The sequence below is a fragment of the Lytechinus pictus genome, chromosome 5 (assembly GCF_037042905.1).
Source record: "Lytechinus pictus isolate F3 Inbred chromosome 5, Lp3.0, whole genome shotgun sequence".
Classification (NCBI taxonomy): Eukaryota; Metazoa; Echinodermata; class Echinoidea; order Temnopleuroida; family Toxopneustidae; genus Lytechinus; species Lytechinus pictus.
The window spans coordinates 23,471,299-23,490,854 of NC_087249.1; the positions used below are offsets into that span (position 1 = coordinate 23,471,299).

The following is a 19,556-nucleotide window of genomic DNA, read 5'->3' on the forward strand; positions in this document are numbered from 1 at the left end:
TTGTCCATCTTTACTCTAATACCAATGTGTGTGTCAAATTTCATGAGAATTGATTTAAAACTGATGAAGCAGTTTGAATTGTAATTTTTTTCCCAATTTTCACCAAATAATATGTTGTTACCATGGCAACAAGATTTTTGAAAGACACACAAAATGTGTCTTAGACATCTTCACCTCAAGACCAATGTGTGTGCCAAATATCATGAGAATCGGATGACAACAGAGGAAGTAGTTCTAACTGCAAGATTTTTACCTTATTTTTGCCATAATACACTGTTACCATGGCAACACAATTTCCAACACATGCAAAAAATGTGTCTTGCACATCTTTACCCCAAGACCAAAATATGTACATACACACCAACATTCACCCCCCTCCATCACCACCCTTCGGCTTGTTTAGCATCTGCATTCAAATATTTAGTGCATTGAGATGCGAGGACAAACAGAATATTTGTTCAAAAAGGGTCTGAATTTAAGAACTAAACCAATGCAAAATAATGCACTGCTATTGAGTTTTGCACTAGCGCTAGTCTATATATCAGACCAATCTAAACTCATAAATTTTGACATTTTCACCCATTTTTTCACTGTTCCTGCAGCCAGATTTTTTGGAGCATACCCCATTTTTAATTCTCATACATAAACAAAGGTCTGGAGAAAAAATCATGCTTTTGTCCACCGTGTCCACATTATTCCGCTAACAGACCAGACTATTGTAAAAAAGATGGAGATTTAATCGCTAGAGGGTATTCATTTGTCTCGCAATCTACTATGGTCAACAAGGAAATTCGTGATCACTCTCGCAAAAAGTGTTCACTGGCTCACTAGGAAATTCGTGATCACTCTCGCAAAAAGTGTTCACTAGCTTACAAGTTCACGAGCTTTCGAGTGCCGCTGCAACTCTTTATCAAGTGACGAAAATTATCTGATGACGTACTCTATTTATACTAATCTCCAGGACCGTACGCACGAACGCGAGAACAATAGGTGGGCATTGATCCGTTGCGTCGGATGCGGTACGGCCGGTAATCCGTATATGCAAATAAGCCGGGGGTATATGCAAATACGCCGTGGGTCGGCAATATGCAAATTAGACAAAATTGGCGGGCTTGCTAGTTTCCCGTGGGCGGGGGCTGACTAGCTGAGCGGTCCCTCGTTCGGGGCTGGGAACGATCGGGTCGGCGTGCACTGCCAGGTAAGGGGGTATTGTGCTGTCGGATGGTTCGCATCCAGAAGTCGGGGATGTCGATCCCGCTGTCTCTGTTGAAGTTGTTAGGACAAAGACGTATACTAATAGCCTCCTTAATCCTGCGTGTATACCAATGTCTCTCTTTGGCAATGCAATGTACACCCTCCCAATCTGGGTGGTGTTGCTTCTCCCAAGCATGTTCTGCCACCGCGGATGTGTCGGTTCGCTGTAACCGAACATCGCGCTTGTGTTCAGAAATGCGTTCAACTATCGGTCGGGCTGTTTCTCCGATGTAAGACCCGTCACATCCCTGGCAAGTGCACGCCGACCCGATCGTTCCCGGCCCCGAACGAGGGACCGCTCAGCTAGTCAGCCCCCGCCCACTAATTTGCATATTGCCGACCCACGGCGTATTTGCATATACCCCCGGCGTATTTGCATATACCCCCGGCTTATTTGCATATACGGATTACCAGCCGTACCGCATCCGACGCAACGGATCAATGCCCACCTATTGTTCTCGCGTCCGTGCGTACGGTCCTGGAGATTAGTATAAATAGAGTACGTCATCAGATAATTTTCGTCACTTGATAAAAGAGTTGCAGCGGCACTCGAAAGCTCGTGAACTTGTAAGCTAGTGAACACTTTTTGCGAGAGTGATCACGAATTTCCTAGAAAGCCAGTGAACACTTTTTGCGAGAGTGATCACGAATTTCCTTGTTGTCCATAGTAGATTGCGAGACAAATGAATACCCTCTAGCGATTATTTCAATCCGCAATAATGAACCTATTTAGTATTATTGAACGAACATATGGGCGCCCCGCCCTAAAGTTGACTCGAAGATACGAACGATGTAGTAAAAAGATAGCTCGATTTTCCAACCACTTGACCTTTCTTGTGCGTTGCATTAAAGCGTCAGTGGTTCCCAAAGACCTGCGGGTCAAGCCTCCTATGAACACCAAAGGAGCAAGAAAGGTAGCAGAAACGGCCGCCCTCCGTTTTCTGAAAGAACGCATCTTTCTCACTAGATGCACGATTGATTCGGCCAAGACGGAATACGAAACTTTAAAAGCCGATATCAAAGAGACTATGCAAGCCCAACACAGTACAGACATTCTGAAGGTTAATGAAAATATCTACGCAGATGTTTTCGCTAAATGCAAGAAAAGGCAACAGGCTAAATTTGAAAAGTTGATACAACCCAAATCGAAGAAGGTCACCGCCTCATTAGCGAATGAGGATAAATGGGTTGTTAACCTATCCTCGAGACAGATCACCTCCACCGAGGAGCAATTGCTTAAGAAAGGCCTCGCCTTTGCCGTGTCGCCCCCAAAATTGCCCATTACCGAGATTGTAGCTAAGGTTGAAACCGCGGTCAAGTATATTGATCCAGTTTCGGCCGATGCCGCACGAAAAGATGTAGATTCCATTCTACAGAGAGCACGTCCTCCGAAACCGAATACCACAAGAGAGATGCGTGATGCTCTTAAGACACTCAAGAATGATGATAGCATTACAATCCTCCCTGCGGATAAGGGTAGTGCCACAATCATTTTAGATAGTACCGCCTACGAAGACAAAATGACCGAGCTTCTGAACTCTGGTCCGTATAAAATGCTAAAGAAAGACCCCACAGATCGAATGTGTCGCAAACTGACCAGTACGTTACTGGCACTAAAGAAAGACAAAGTTCTAGATGAGGCTACATACAAAAAGATAAAGCCCACACAGAAACAGCCACCTAGAATATACGGGTTGCCCAAAATACACAAACCCGGGATACCCCTCAGACCAATAGTATCATGCATAGGTTCATTTGCCTATAACCTATCAAAGTACCTGGCGGACATCCTGTCCCCTCTCACTAACTGCTCAGAACACACGGTTTCCAACTCCAGTGAATTCGCTGAATTCACATCGGAGCAGACAGTTAACGAACAGGAATCCATGATCTCTTTTGATGTAGTCTCCCTCTTCACTAACGTACCGATAGAGGGCGCATGCAGTACGGCCCTGCAACGCATACAATCCGATCCCACATTATCAGAACGTACCACACTTATGCCCGAACAAATAGCCGAACTCCTGGAGTTCGTCCTCAGGTCCACATATTTTCTGTACAGAGGCTCTTTCTATGAGCAAACAGAAGGAGCAGCAATGGGTAGCCCAGTCTCAGCGGTTGTGGCTAACCTATATATGGAAGGTTTTGAACAGAACGCTTTGCTCAAGTGTCCTTCCACATGCCACCCTCGGGTGTGGAAGAGATACGTCGATGACACTTTCATAATCGTAAATAGATCCGAAACAGACAGCCTACTCTCATACATGAATAGCCAGCAACCGTCCATCCAGTTCACTCTGGAGACTGAGCAAGGAGGGAAATTAGCATTCCTTGACACGCTAGTCCAAAGACACGAGGGCGGGAAACTTTCCACTTCTGTCTACCGCAAACCCACTCATACAGACCAATACATACCATATGATTCTCATCACGACAAATCGGTCAAGAAGGGTCTTGTTAAATGCCTGTTCGACAGAGCAGCACGTATCATAACTCACCCACCTGAACTCCCGAAAGAAAGAGCACACATACAGCAACGGCTACCCACGCCGTTTTATCAAGAACACTTTCAAGAAAAAACAACCACCAAGGGATCAGAAGGTTTTCAAGACTTGCACAGTCTTGCCATACATAGATGGCCTCTCACAACAACTTAAACGCCGATTAGAAGAAGATCACGGTATCCGAACGGTTTTCCGCTCGGACACCACCTTACACAAACAGCTTGTACACCCCAAAGACCCTATCCCTGATCACAGACGTGATGGCGTAGTATACAACATTCCTTGCCAGGGATGTGACGGGTCTTACATCGGAGAAACAGCCCGACCGATAGTTGAACGCATTTCTGAACACAAGCGCGATGGTCGGTTACAGCGAACCGACACATCCGCGGTGGCAGAACATGCTTGGGAGAAGCAACACCACCCAGATTGGGAGGGTGTACATTGCATTGCCAAAGAGAGACATTGGTATACACGCAGGATTAAGGAGGCTATTAGTATACGTCTTTGTCCTAACAACTTCAACAGAGACAGCGGGATCGACATCCCCGACTTCTGGATGCGAACCATCCGACAGCACAATACCCCCTTACCTGGCAGTGCACGCCGACCCGATCGTTCCCGGCCCCGAACGAGGGACCGCTCAGCTAGTCAGCCCCCGCCCACGGGAAACTAGCGAGCCCGCCAATTTTGTCTAATTTGCATATTGCCGACCCACGGCGTATTTGCATATACCCCCGGCTTATTTGCATATACGGATTACCGGCCGTACCGCATCCGACGCAACGGATCAATGCCCACCTATTGTTCTCGCGTTCGTGCGTACGGTCCTGGAGATAAGTATAAATAGAGTACGTCATCAGATAATTTTCGTCACTTGATAAAGAGTTGCAGCGGCACTCGAAAGCTCGTGAACTTGTAAGCTAGTGAACACTTTTTGCGAGAGTGATCACGAATTTCCTAGAAAGCCAGTGAACACTTTTTGCGAGAGTGATCACGAATTTCCTTGTTGACCATAGTAGATTGCGAGACAAATGAATACCCTCTAGCGATTATTTCAATCCGCAATAATGAACCTATTTAGTAAGATGGAGATTTGTTTGATGATTTATTGTCTGATATGATACCTCATCAGAGCTGCCAAATAGTACGATTTTGTCGTATTCCGTACGATTTTTCACTTAAAATACGACACTAGGATTTTTACAAATAAAATACGATTTTTTGAAAATATAGCTATGGCAAGGCTCGACATTACAGAAATCCACCTCTGGCAATCATTATTGAAAAATGTTAAGTTTTGGTGGCCCGAATCGGGCAACCAATAATTTTCAAAGTAGCACAATTTTTCTCCCGATTTTGCACGCATTTATCAACTTTATACTGTTCAAATTGCAACCAATTCGTCGTGCGCCCTTTTTGTTGATCTACACACAAATACACACACACATGACAGTACATAGGCTTGCCGCTATAGCATACAGTAGCTATTATCCAGCCGGCCGGCTGGCGTGCGTGAGCTTTGCATGAAACCACTGCAGCTATAGCTATCTGTGCGCTATCACACTATTCAGACTCGGGGAGCTACGATACGAAATGTTGCTGCTAAGAAATCTTCCACAGAACTTTGAAAATCTAGGACAAAGTCACATTTTACACCAATGAAATGCCTTTCTACAGTCCATATTACTAAAATCTGGTGTAAACTGAGTATTTGCAAGCATTAAAAACAGGAATTATGACCTCTCTTTTGACTCAAAAAGACCGATTTCCAAATGTATTAATACACATAAAACACATAGGTGAGTACATCACAGTCCCATATGGGCATTTGTATGTATGTTGATAATTGGTTTCTTTCGAAGCTGTGTCTTTTCTAGCAAAAAATAAGCAGATAGTTTTTCCTTTTTTGTTTATAAATGAGGTCTTTAACCTCTCTTCAGAAAGAAAATACTTTGGGAAGGCATTTCATTGATATGAAATGTGAATTTTTCAAATATTTTGGCAAAGTAAAGGACTTTTCTCACACTTTTTTTCCAGATATAACTTTTGCCATTTTCTTATTTTTATCTTTTTTCTTTTTTTTTCCTGTTCTGTTTTTTCTTCATTTTCTTTCTTTTGTTTTATTTCACTTATTTCTTTTATTAGTTTTGTTTTCTTTTTGTAATATTCTTTTAATTTTTTTGCTCGTTTCCCACTTATATGCATTGTTCTAATTTTGCAGCATATTTTTCTGTGATTTTCTCCTGCTATAATATGCTGCAAAAGAGAAAACAAAAATAAATGGGATTTGGAGCCTGTATAATCTAAGTTTTAGGATTCAAAGAGGAAGAAAGGAAAAATCATTGTTTTGTACATTTATATGAGTTAGCTTTGCACTATTTATTTATTTTTATCATTATGAGTGTGTGTCTATACAGAGATTTTTTAAAAAGTCCACACATCCTGGGAACAATACATTTTACTCTCTTTCAATCATTTTATATTTACAATGATCGAACAATTTATATTTTACCACAAATCAATTAGCAAAGTAAAATAACAGCAAACAAGATTTACATACAAGATGTACAAAGTGAAAGTGACTTAGTGGTAGTGGCTGCAGAATTTATATTTCAGAAGTTTGTTGTATTCATTTTTAATTAATATTTTTCTTTATATTTTTGGGACCACCAATAAAGAAAGTTAATGTGGAACCTTGCCTGTCGGATGTAAAAATTACAGTTAGCACAACAAAATAATGAGATGTATAGTAGGAAAGGACACGACGGGTATGAATAGGATTTTTTATCCAAAAATAGGATTTTTTGGGTGAAATAATAGGATTTTTTGTCAAGTGTGGTTGGCAGCTCTGCCTCATCCCCTAGAAAAAGAAAACAAATGATTTTTTAGTTTATAATTAATAAATAAGATAACTTATTTTGGAAGTTAATAAGCCGTTTTGAAAAGCAAAGCCGAATGACAACTCACCAATGCTAGGTTACTAGACTCTGGGATTTATTTCCTGTGTAATTTGAATCATTCAGATTTTATGTCGCCCCCGAAAGCATGATTTTGGGTGATTTCGAGGGCGAGCACACCTTAAAATCGAGTCCCTGGAATATGAAAAAAGTCTTATCCCTCCCTGAACATGTGTAATCATTACTTTAACATTTTGTGATTCAAACAAGAGGGTTCTTATTGTCAAATCTGTAAATATATTGTACAATGCAAACAATGAGAAAAAAAAGATATTGGGGGAGGGACATCAACCAAAAAAAAAGAAAAAATGGGAAAAAGAAAGAAAAGGAAAATTAAATAGGAAAATAAGATTATTTTATGTCTACTCTAAAGCTATCATATGCCGGGAGAAAAGGTCGAAATTTTTCTTTTTATAAATTTTGATCCTCCTTTGATATGGTGTTGACCATCCTGGAAGAAAAAATAGGTTTTGCACGATCAGAGTAGGATTTTCAATTTCTTATTGTTGGCAGGTATGGCACATGAGAAAATGTGGCATAAGTTGGTAACTTATATGGTCTTAACCTTAATTAGACGGGGGGGGGGGGGGGGGGGGAGGGGATGATTCAGCCCTCTTTCGACATTTTCCCCAATAAATCTGCCGTGCAATTTTTTTTTTGACGCATCGCTCCCTGACTTTTTACTTTCAAGTCTCGCGCAACTTTTTGAGACCGAAATTGTGACCCCCGGTTACACAGTTCCGAAATTATGCAACATTCTGTAGGTGCATGCAGACCAGAAATTGCTCAAAAAAAGTTTTCGGCAGCTTCTTTTTGCCATCAATTTGTGTACAAATCCAATTCAAATGGTGTTTTTAGCCAAAATTAATAAATGTGTCATTTGTTTTCCTTCTACAGTTTAAAATAAATAATTTCACATTGTTTATGGTCAAAATAAAATCCCTGACAATTTCCATTGAAAAAAACTATCAAAAACAAAGAAATACATAAGAAATTTACAAAACAATAAGAATACATAAGAAAATAAATGTGAATTTGAATTTTTTAAAAAGTTCATTTGATCAGATTCCTATAAAGATTCTGTGAACCAAAAATAGCATTTAAGGGGCATTATTTAGTTAATCAGAGCAAACTTGATCTTATGCATGAATTAGCATAATTGATTAGCAATGAGATTTTTCGCAGACTTTGATCTTATAATTTTGTAGATTATGCCATGGGTAACGGGCGTACTGATTTTAACCAAATTGAAGGAAAAAAACGCCAAAAACTGCAGCGGGATCTTTTTGCATTACAGATTTCTCTTGATGAATGTTATGTGGGGGCAAAAGGAGATGTAAATTCTACATGAAATCACAGATTTAGTGTCATATACAAGTAAATCAGGTTACATAGTTTTCTAAATTGCATGCTCTTAGTCAATTTGATATTGATTCATAATGACAATGTGGAAGTAAAGTAATCATTTAATGCCTTCTTAATTGGTAATCAACATCTTATTTTTCTTGACAGAAATCTGACCCTGTAGTGTCTTATCGTGAGACTGTTAGTGAAGAATCAAGTGTGACTTGTCTGGCTAAGTCACCCAACAAGCACAATCGTCTCTTCATGAGAGCTGCACCTTTGCCAGATGGCCTTCCTGAAAGCATTGATGAGGTAAGTTAGAGCTACAAGTAGTGTCTTAATGACTTCTCTAGTACTTGCCAATTCACAAAGTGTTTGTGTATGATTTATTTTGCCATCAATCTGCACATACAAAACACCCCCACACATTTAGCCACCCCACTGTCCCCACACATTTAGCCACCCCACTGTCCCCACACATTCAGTCAAAGAAGAGTCACAGTGGCCAACTCTGAGAGCCAATCCAGATCAGTGAAGCTTTACAGCAGAACTTCAGATTTATATCTACAGAGCCTTCCCATATTCTTACAATTGTTGCCTTGATTTTATGGGTGATATCTTAAATTTGCAAAAAAACAAATGGCCTATCATGTTATGATAGTCTTTTTTTGGATGAACATTGGAATTTGAGTTGGTGTGTGGTTTCATTTACCAATCAGATTGCAGTATCCTTGTTTTAAAGCTGCTAAATGTACTTGGCCCATGAAAAGTGTGATCTTGACCCTACTACAGAGCTTCCAAGTCTCCCGGATCCTGCGGGAGAATACTGGATTGCGATCCAATCTCCCGTTTTCCCGACCCCATGCCAAAATCTCCCGGATAATCAGGATTTTTAGCTATTATTATAGGAGTGGGCTATACATGGGTCAAAAATACTTTTTTTGTAATTTCAATATGACAACAGTTTTTTTTTATTCCTTATAATGTATCTCAACATGAAATGACAATATTTTTTGTCTCGGGTCCGAGAAAAAAGTGTGCCGGGCCAAAATCCAAAATGGCCGCCAAAACCCCCCAAAATCACAATTTTGGCCACAACTTTTTTATTTGGTGGTCAATTTCTCTGGTTTTGGTGTCTATTCATATGTTTTGGGGGGCAGGCAATTTGTTTTTCCTATAATTAGTACTTTTAAACCATTATTTGTAGAGTTAAAAGGTAATTATACCTAAATTTTCAAATTTTTGTAGCCTTTTTTCAGCCAAAAAGTAGGTTTTATCATCCTGGGGTTCTGGGATATTAGATGGTACGAGGTCAACAATAGCAAGCAGCTTCATATAGCTATATTGCTTTTATTCCTCCACTTTGGGTTTTACGGATATTTGTGAAATATATCTTATTAAATAAAAAAATGTCAATTATCCATTGGGGCTAAACAGTATACATATGTACAATGTACTGTACATACATACTGCACTGCATAAATGCATTGGCCACCATGACAGATAACAAGGCTTGTATAAACTATAGTGTCATAGAAATGAGCTCTCAGGTTTAGAATTAGATGCCTCAGAAATTGAAGATATGTTTTGTCTCAGAAATTGAGGACATGTTTTGTCAAATATGCTAATTCAGGGGGCGGAGAGAGGTAATTTACACTGTAGCTATTCTGGGCCCCGTTGCATATAAAAATTTACCATTATGTTAACTTAACTTAATGGTAACTTGCAGGCAATCCTTTATTCTGATTGGATGTTGATCAGCGTTACCATGATACTGGTAGTTACCTGACCCCATAAACATAGGCCAGTTAGACACCAGAACCAGGTTTAAAAAAAGCCTCCAAATAATAGGATATGGCTAAAAATGTGATGTACGTATATATACATGTATGTGATATTTACATGTAAGTGTATTTTACGTTGCTGGTTTCACCATGAAGCTATTCATGGTTTCACCATGTACATCAGCTGACAAGGAATCAAATTCACAATCTAATTCTAAACCTTTGAAGCTCATTTCTATGACACTAAAGTTTATATACAGGCCTTGTCATATGCCATGGTGGTCAATGCATGGATATATGCAGTGTAGTATGTACAGTGCATTGTACACCGTATAGCCCCTATGGATAAATTACATTTTCTTTTATTTGATAAGATATATTTCATAAATATGCGTAAAACCCAAGTGGAGGAATAAAAGCAATATAGCTACATGAAGCTGCTTGATATTGTTGACCTCGTACCATCTAATATCCCAGAACCCCAGGATGATAAAACCCACTTTTTGGCTGAAAAAAGGCTACAAAAATTGGAAAATTTAGGTATAATTACCTTTTAACTCTACAAATAATGGTTTAAAAGTACTAATTATAGGAAAAACGAATTGCCTGCCCCCCAAAACATATGAATAGACACCAAAACCAGAGAAAATGACCACCAACTAAAAAAGTTGTGGCCAAAACTGTGATTTTGGGGGGTTTTGGCGGCCATTTTGGATTTTGGCCCGGCACACTTTTTTCTCGGACCCGAGACAAAAAATATTGTCATTTCATGTTGAGATAAGGTAAAAGGAACACAAAAAAACTGTTCCCACAATAAAACCAAAAATCACCCATTTATAGCCCACTCCTATATTAAATTGTGAAATTCATACAAACGACTGTTTTATGAGTCTAGCATGTTCAACTCAATAACACCCACGTGGAACCTCCTTATCACATTTTCATTTACCCAGTAACTTAACCAGTTTTTGTATAATCATACATTGATTTCCAATGTAAATGAAGATAACTTTACTGAACGACTGGTGAATTAGTCTAACAAGCCATTTTATTTCCGGGTTCTGCAATGTGTGTGATGAAAACACTTCAGCGGTACTCCATGCACATGGCCCCCGATGCGCCCCGGCGCGGCTCCAGCCAGCCGCACTGCGCCAAGAAGCTACGAGAAGGGAAGTTCACGAGCACTGCGAGGCATTTTTCGTAAGCTTGTGTGCGCTTTATTCGAGCTGAAACTGTGGATCAACAATGGGATTAACAAGTGAATTACTTTTACACCCCGACTTTCAGTTTCAGGAATAATTTTATTGACAATCCTGAAGAACCAGAAGCAAAGTAGAGATTTTTTCGCCTACTTTCACTTGGGTTGATTGGATTCGAACATTTTCTCTTTCGTGAGTGAGCTAGCCTGGCGCTGGCTGGCTGAGCTGTGCGATTCATCCACACTACAATCGCATCGTCAGTGACCATGGAGATCATGAAGACCAAGACGACAAAATACTTTTCGAAGTATAAAGATAATTTTCAAGCGGAATGGGACTGTGTGACAATTTTCACAGGAATCCCTCAGAGACTTTAAACAGTCCACATATAAAGCTCATTTACCATGTTTACCACTACTGCAGCCCCTTCCCCCTCTTAGGCTCAGGCCTATTAAAAAGGTATTTTCATGTTGAATGCATTCTTTTATGAATTATTTAAAAAATCTACTGTATTGCCTGAAGTGTATATTAAGTCAATGACAATTCATGAATTCTCTCTAATGTGCATTTAATCTATCGGAATTTTGTTTTATGATTTAGACAGCTGTCAGTTACTATCAAATGTTGCTTCTTAATGTGTTTTGCTACCCAAAACTCCCATCCGTGGGACAACGTTCCGCCGCTCCCTCACAAAATCATACCTCCGCGAAATCTACTGGATTCTATCATTCCAATGTTGGCAGCTCTGCTACTAAACCAAAGCTTTTGTTGAATCCCATACCACTTTAACCCTAACTAGGCCAGGCCCCCCCCCCTGGCCTAGTTAGGGTTAAAGTGGTATGGGATTAGGGGGGGGGGGTTGATTCAACCCCCCCCCCCCCCCCCGAGATCTCGGCTGCTGATCGCACGAGCGCCGCAAAAATTTGCACGCTGGTAGTGTGCGATGCAATCTACAAGGCTGTATGGTAAAATTTTCCAAAATAATGAGATTTTATTTTATATGAATTAATTATGCTAATTTATGCATAAATCATACTTTTTGTTCTACTAGTAATTCACTAAATAAAGCTCCTAGAATGCTAATTTTTGGTAAAAATATTCTTTGTAGCATTCTTAACAATCGCAATTAAAAAAAACTTCGGTTTGGATATCAATTTCTTATGTATTTTATTGTTTTATGAATTTATGTATTTTTTTGTTTTTCAACCAATTGTTTTTCTTTGTTTTTTTCACCAGATTTATTGCACAACCTTTTTTAAGCATAATTATGCTAAAATCAATTGATTTCAGCTGTGTAAAGTAAAAATAATCATATCTTTATGAATAAGATGAGAAAACTCAATTTGCATTGACTTTGTACACAAAATCACATTTTGGAACAATTTTTGGTCTGACATGCACTTGCGAAATTTTTGCGTAATTTCAGAATCGCGTACCCGGGCGTCGTAAATTTGGTCTGCGCAAGACTTAAAAGTAAAAACTCTGCGAGTGGTGCGGTCAAAAAATTTCGCGGGCGGAATGATCGCAGAAAATGTTGAGCGGGGTTGATTCGACACCCCCCCCCCCCCCGGCCTGTTTAGGGTTAAAGCATACATCTTCAGCTTTATATCATGAGCCAAAGATAATTTTGGTTCAAACATAAGTCAAGTGTAAAAACTGACTATTGTCAGTTGGAAATTACTTTCGTTATGACAATGCCTTCTTTTTATTGTAATTGACAGGGTAAGGATATCACAAGCAGGCAGGACGCCAAACTTCGAGGTCGCTATTTGGTTGATACTTTCGGCTTTGAGGTAAATGAAGCACGTAAGATCTGGTGCTTTGGTCCAGACGGAACCGGTCCCAACCTCTTGATCGACTGTGCCAAGGGAGTGCAGTACCTGAACGAGATCAAGGACAGTGTAGTTGCTGGATTCCAGTGGTACACAAAGGAGGTCAGTAAAAGCAACTGTTCAGAGCTTGTTCAGATTAGGCCCGAGTCAAATCGTTAAAATGATGCTCAAATGACTGTTAACACTAAAAACATACTAAGTCAATGGGGTCAAAATAAATGAATATGCTGGTTTATCAAAGTAAACTTACAAAGTGAATTGGTTTAAACTTGACAAACTTTGTTTTAGGTTCTATGGCCAAATACAACAGGGATATTACTTTAGTTTCAGGTGGATTATAATTACACAATATTTGTATAACACGTATCTAATGCTCCATGCTGACTTTTTTCGCAATATAAAACATTAAAAAGTGAATGAACATTACGAATGAACTTAAAATTTATCAAAGATATTTTGCACCATGAACATCCAGTTGGGTTTCAGTTTCTTCTAAGTCATACACCTAAGTACATTGTCATTCTACTTTTGATAAAGTATCGTTCTAATTTTGAGATTGTTATCTGTTCCTAAGTAGACTGGTTACACACAAAATTGGTAGAGCCTAATGGGATGTTGCAAGAAACTTGCAATTGATCACAAATCAATTTCAGGTCCCAAAATCAATTGAAATTTGTGCATTTCATTGCAGATTTGCAATTCATTGATGGTTTGCTTCTTGTATCAACAGGCATAACGTGGTTTGCTTTAGTAAAAGTTGATCTATCACTTGTAAATTTTCATCTGAATATTGCAATTGATTGCAAATATTTTCTTTCAACAACCCCCTAAATAGGAAAAGGACAAAATAGGTTAATGAAATAAGTGGGATTAGACCATGTAGTATGAAAGCAAATAGACAACTCCCCGACAGTCACACTGTGTCAAACATTTCAAGGCATTTGTTGAATGTTTCTTAATTATTCTCATAGGGTGTCCTTGCTGAAGAAAATGTACGTGGTACAAGGTTCAACATACACGACGTGACCCTTCATACAGATGCTATACACCGTGGTGGTGGTCAGATCATTCCAACTACACGTCGTTGTCTAATGGCCTGCCAACTTACTGCAGGTCCCAGGCTTCTAGAACCCGTCTATCTGGTTGAGATCCAGGTAAATACTTCATTTTTTGTTTGGTCTGTCTGACGCGATTGTTATATTAACGTTCTTGATGTTAGCCGTGATATTTGTTCACAAGGAGTGACCAATGTCAGAAATTATGGGACACATCTTGTCATGAAATCTAGGCAAGATCTGAACTATGTGTATTTTGTTCGCATCAATATTCGTATACATGTTTTTTTCTTCGCATTTTTGCATGACCACATACTTCACCATTGAAACCCCTCTGTCCCCCTTTGTCCTGTATTTGTGTAGTTTTCATGGTTTTGTTTTGGTTTGGATGCATTCTTTAAAAACTACTAAATTGAGAGTTGTTATACATTTTTTACAATTAAAAAAAAATCAATACATCCCCCTGCAGACCCAGGAAGTTAATTGAAAAAAAAAAATAGAGGAGAAAAATCAATGAAACCCTTCTCACATACAAAACCAAAGGCAGGTTCATTGTTCAGAGTTATGACCCCTGGCACCTGTATGAAAGAGGTGCTTTTGTCAGAGTTGCTTTGACCCGCAAAGATTTACTGTAAACAATTTTATTTTCGTGGGATTAATTTTTCGTGCTGGGCAGCTTCAAAACATATTCGCACTGCACACTCCACAATCACAAAGTCACTTCGTCCTTCCCCATTTGTGGCTGGTTCTTATTAACATTTCAGGTGACAGAGTTGTATTTTCTGCTCATATTCTAGCTCTGCATTGGCGTAATTCAGCATTGTTTTGTTCCAGTCATTAGCTTTTGTGACATTTAGCGTGTCTTCTCTTTGTGGGGCAGACAGCGGGGGAGGCAAAATGGAAGCGATCTGGCCTGGTATGGGACTGACAGAGCTTCCAAGTCTCCCGGATCCTGCGGGAGAATACTGGATTGCGATCCAATCTCCCGCTCTCCCGACCCCATGCCAAAATCTCCCGGATAATCAGGATTTTTAGCTGTTAAATTGTAAAATTCATACAAACGACTGTTTAACGAGTCTAGCATGTTCAATTCCCTAACACCCACGTGGAACCTCCTTATCACATTTTCATTTTACCCAGTAATTTGATATTCATTAAAAATGCTAATTTATTCATATATTTTCAAAAATACTTATTTATTTGTTGATTGATTTTGATTATTTTTGTTCCATCTGAGAGCTGCATGAGGTTCACCAAAGTTCTACACAGAGTTAAGGAATTTTGACTAGAAAATTATTTATGCTTAATTTATATGAAACTTATTCATAGATCACAAAAAATGCTTCTATGTCATTTCTTCATCAATTTCAATTCTATATCCTCAATTTATGTCAGCAATATAATTCACTAGTGTCAACTGGGCTGAAATTAAAATTGTGTTAAATTTTGTTGCGAGTATCCGGAGCTCCACATCATTGATGTGCTAGTTAATTATTGTTGAACAACATTAAAGAGCTAGTTTCCAACTGTGTCTCCTTTAGTGTCCTGAGGCTGCTGTTGGCGGAATCTATGGGGTTTTGAATAGACGTCGTGGACACGTGTTTGAGGAGTCTGCTGTAGTAGGTACCCCAATGTTCGCTGTCAAGGCATACCTGCCCGTCAATGAGTCTTTTGGTAAGTATACAGCTCTCCATTTACTATATAGATTTAAAGAAATCCATGGCAGTTGGAACATTTATAGGGTGGGACAGTGAACCAACTGGAATACAATACAGATAATGCCACTCAAAACCACTGAGCATTATGCTTGAAAAATGTTTCTGGCAAAAAACACAATTCCTCAGAGACCCAACCAGAGTGAAATGTTTAAAGAAAATCAAAATTGTTATGGAATTGGAGAGTACATTTTTTAAATATATAGTTTATCCTTATCCATTAAAATTTTGAAAGAAGTTTTTTTTATTAAGAAAGCTCGGCTACTTGCAATATTAGGAGGGGGAGGGGGTGGGGGAGAACCTAAATCTTCCACTCTGTCTCCTTACGAAAACGGGTTCAGTTTCCCTTATTTGCAAAGAAAAAATATTAAAACATCAAATTTTCATTTATAAATACAATTTGATAAAACCTTGTATTTTCTTGGTATTCTTTAACTTATAATTTTATTGTCTAGAAAATTTGATGATTTGCATTGATTCTGATGTATGTGTTTTTGATTGTGATCTTATTTTATTAGGATTCACCGCCGATCTTCGTTCCAACACTGGTGGCCAAGCTTTCCCACAGTGTGTGTTCGACCATTGGGAAAAGATGAATGATGACCCCTTGGACCCTACTACCAAGTCTGGCGCAATTGTTACTGGTATCAGAAAACGCAAGGGTTCCCAAGAAAATGTACCATCTCTTGATAAGTACCTCGACAAGATGTAAAGAAAACAACATCGCGGCAAATTTCATGGCATTTTGAGGATTAACTTCCTCATTTCAGATCCATACATCTTACATGACAATTCCTTCCCCCTTGGCACCATATCGTCCCTGTCAAGCAGAATATTTGATTAATAATGAATCTGCTAACAAGCATCGGGCAACAAACTCTTTGGGATGTTTAATTTGAAATGTATCAATAGGAAACTTTCTGTACCAAGACACCGGTCATATTGTAGCTCTTCAAAATTTTACGTCACTTTTTTTTCTTGGAAAAATCTTGAGTGATTTGTTTATTCCCCTTATTTGTGAAGCCCTATCTCTTATGTTTTAGGAAGGGCAGTGGGCAATTTGATAGATATATTCATGTAAAATAATGAAAAATCATATGTGATGCAATATTTTCCATCATGAAAATTAAGGTACAAGATTGATGAAAGTAGGGTTGAAATGTAATTAATAATTTATTTCCTTACTGCAGTATTTTCTATTGGAAAACAACACAGAAAGACAATATATGCATATGAATTCTTGCTCTCACCAATTGATGTTAAATGCTGGATGATTTAGACTTCTAATACCATAAAAAGTTGTGTGAAAGAAGACACTTCTATAATTTGCAAATTGATTTGTTATATGTGGGTGTCCAAAAATTCATGCAAATATTATGAATGAAGAAATAATTGGGCATCTCTCATTTTATTAATTGGTATTTTGAAATTAAGCATCTGATTTCATTCAAATGTTCAAGATGTTTTTCCATCTTCTACTTCTAGTGCAGTTCTCATTAAAATCTGATCAGTAATTAATCTTCTTTTTTAATAATTGAATATTTCTTATATGATATTCATTTCAGCTTTGACAAGGTTAAAAGGAACTTGGAAATAACCAACCATGTATCTAATTCATGCATGTGTATATCCGAGGTACTCGCTTTATTCGGCTTTTCATGTAAATTGTGTAAGGCTAATGATTCACCAAAATGTTTCTACATTCAGACTTGTCCAGCATTGTGGATGTATTTGTTGGTGATAGCAAGGAATGAAGCATTTCTACATGATAAACATTATCCCTGCTGTATTTGTTTGCACTTTAAAGCTTGCATATAAATGGGTCATGTAGGTTAAGGTTATCATGTATGTTTCATTCAACGTGTAACTTGAATATTTAATGTTATCTAAATATTTACTGGAATCCCACATCCATGTTATCTAAATATTTACTGGAATCTCACATCCATTTCATAGCTTGTTTTGCCATGTGTAACTTGAAGATCAACCAGGCATGGGCCTGTGTGAGAGCCTAGCCTGTCAATGTCGAGCTAAGCATAAAGAGACAGTGGTTTCATTGTATTGGTATGAAGTCATATTGTGAAAACGTATATTCCCTTGCATACTATCTTGGGGAAAGAGGATGAATGCTATAGAATTAAACACCAGATATTTACCAACCATAATCATGTAATTGCAATAATTGATGGTTGAATCATTACACAAGCAAGTGGGTTACTGAAATGATGATTTGTATGTTGGACGGGTTTAAATGAGTGAATGAGGAAATAGTGAGTCAATGAGTGAGTAGAACGAGTAGATTGATGTGTGGTTCTGTGAATGAATTAGTAAATGAATGGATGAATAATGGATGGGTGAAAGAATAAGTAAAGGCATGAATTTGCCGATATCATTGGCGAGTGGATGAATTGAGTGTATGATACATGATGGTGTGTGATTGTCTGCGAATAGAGTGAATAATGGATTGATAAGTAGATAAGGTGGTCAAGCTTAATATGTTAATGAATGGATGAGTATAGAAAGATGATTTAAGCTGGGGATTGGACAACTAAGTGGACTCGTGAGTGGGTCAGTAAATCCGGGGTCATAAGCCAGTTGATCTGAATGGGGATGGCTTGAGTTGAGCCAGTGGGTCGGTGAGCAGATAAGTATTTGGACGAGTGAGTTAATCAAGAGGTATTAAAAAGGTGTTGATCGACCTTGTGTGTGGGTCAGTGGATGGTTGACCAGTTGAGCGAGTGGCTCAGTAAAAGAATGTTTGTGTAGATGAATGAGTCGATACTGGAGTCGGATCATCTAATGAGTGATGGACAAATACTGGTAATGTAAATCGAATGATTTCTAGTATATGGATGAGTCCGTTGTGAATAGATAGGAATGAGTGCTGGATCAATGGATGAATGGATACATTTTTAGGTGGATAAACTGGTGTACTTTAAAGAAAAATGATTTCCTGAAAAATTTTGTAAAGTCTACCGTTCAAAATAATGCAAAATTTTATGATCGGAGAACTGGGGCTCCGCACTCTTTCTTTAAGTTTGTCCTGTAACTTAAAAAAAATTGCATACGCATGGCCTCAATTAAAAAGGTTTATTATTTAGATTGGTTACTGTTTATCATTTGGATAGTGTAGTTCCACCATTAGAGAAACCGTTGTGTCTAAAAACTGTCTATCATAAATTATATTGAATATCAACTGAATGACAAGCTTCCTCGTCCAAGCTAGAGGAGGCATGACCTTGGGCGGTATTCTGAGGTCATTTTATCTTTAAAATATTTTATTTTATCTCTTAAAATGAAATTGGTATTCTGAGATGACATTTTATCTCTCAGATAAAATTTTCAATTTTATCTTGCATATACATTTTATCTTGCGTATCTATAGATGATACGCAGCAGAACAATGCCTGCGTAGACATACCCATCGCGTATCTGGCCATTGCAACGCGAATGATGTGCTTGCGCCCACGTTACTTTGAAGAAAAAATAAAATAAACTTAAAAGAGGGTTGGGGCTATTTTATCTCCGCGACGTTGATTTCATCATTCTTTCTAGGTGAATTTACTCCAAATGTTGACATGAAAATGAAGAAAAATTATATATTTATTGAGAACAACACCTTAACGTTATTCCTGTACAATCAGGAAGTATTTCAAGACATAAGACTTTTCTTGACTAATATCGTCTTTGAAATGATGCTTGAAAAGATGCGATATAGACTTCGAAAAAAAGATTAGAGTATTGTCATTTTTTAAAAAGAAATCTCTGTAAAGACGCGCAAGCGTATAGTGCAAGCGTATTTGAAGTCAAAACATTGACGCAATGTCACTCCTTTGCCACACCTCCTGTGGAATGGATTTCCATTGGTTGAGTGATATGAGAGAGCTATAAAAGCGCGTTTCCAATTGG

The 19,556-nt window shown here is 38.5% G+C and overlaps 2 protein-coding genes across 2 annotated transcripts; both read left to right on the forward strand.

Annotated features, from left to right (window-relative positions):
• Positions 1-1,973: 1,973 nt before the first annotated feature.
• LOC135154161 (uncharacterized) lies at positions 1,974-3,911 on the forward strand. Its single transcript, XM_064099448.1, has one exon. The coding sequence runs from the start codon at positions 1,974-1,976 to the stop codon at positions 3,909-3,911; it is 1,938 nt and encodes a 645-aa protein (XP_063955518.1).
• Positions 3,912-6,789: 2,878 nt separating this feature from the next.
• On the forward strand, positions 6,790-17,812 carry LOC129261647 (translation elongation factor 2-like). Its single transcript, XM_064100063.1, has 5 exons — positions 6,790-8,374; positions 12,767-12,979; positions 13,849-14,031; positions 15,474-15,606; positions 16,166-17,812. The coding sequence occupies exons 1-5, from the start codon at positions 8,327-8,329 to the stop codon at positions 16,357-16,359; spliced, it is 771 nt and encodes a 256-aa protein (XP_063956133.1). The 5' UTR covers positions 6,790-8,326; the 3' UTR covers positions 16,360-17,812.
• The last annotated feature ends 1,744 nt before the right edge of the window (positions 17,813-19,556 follow it).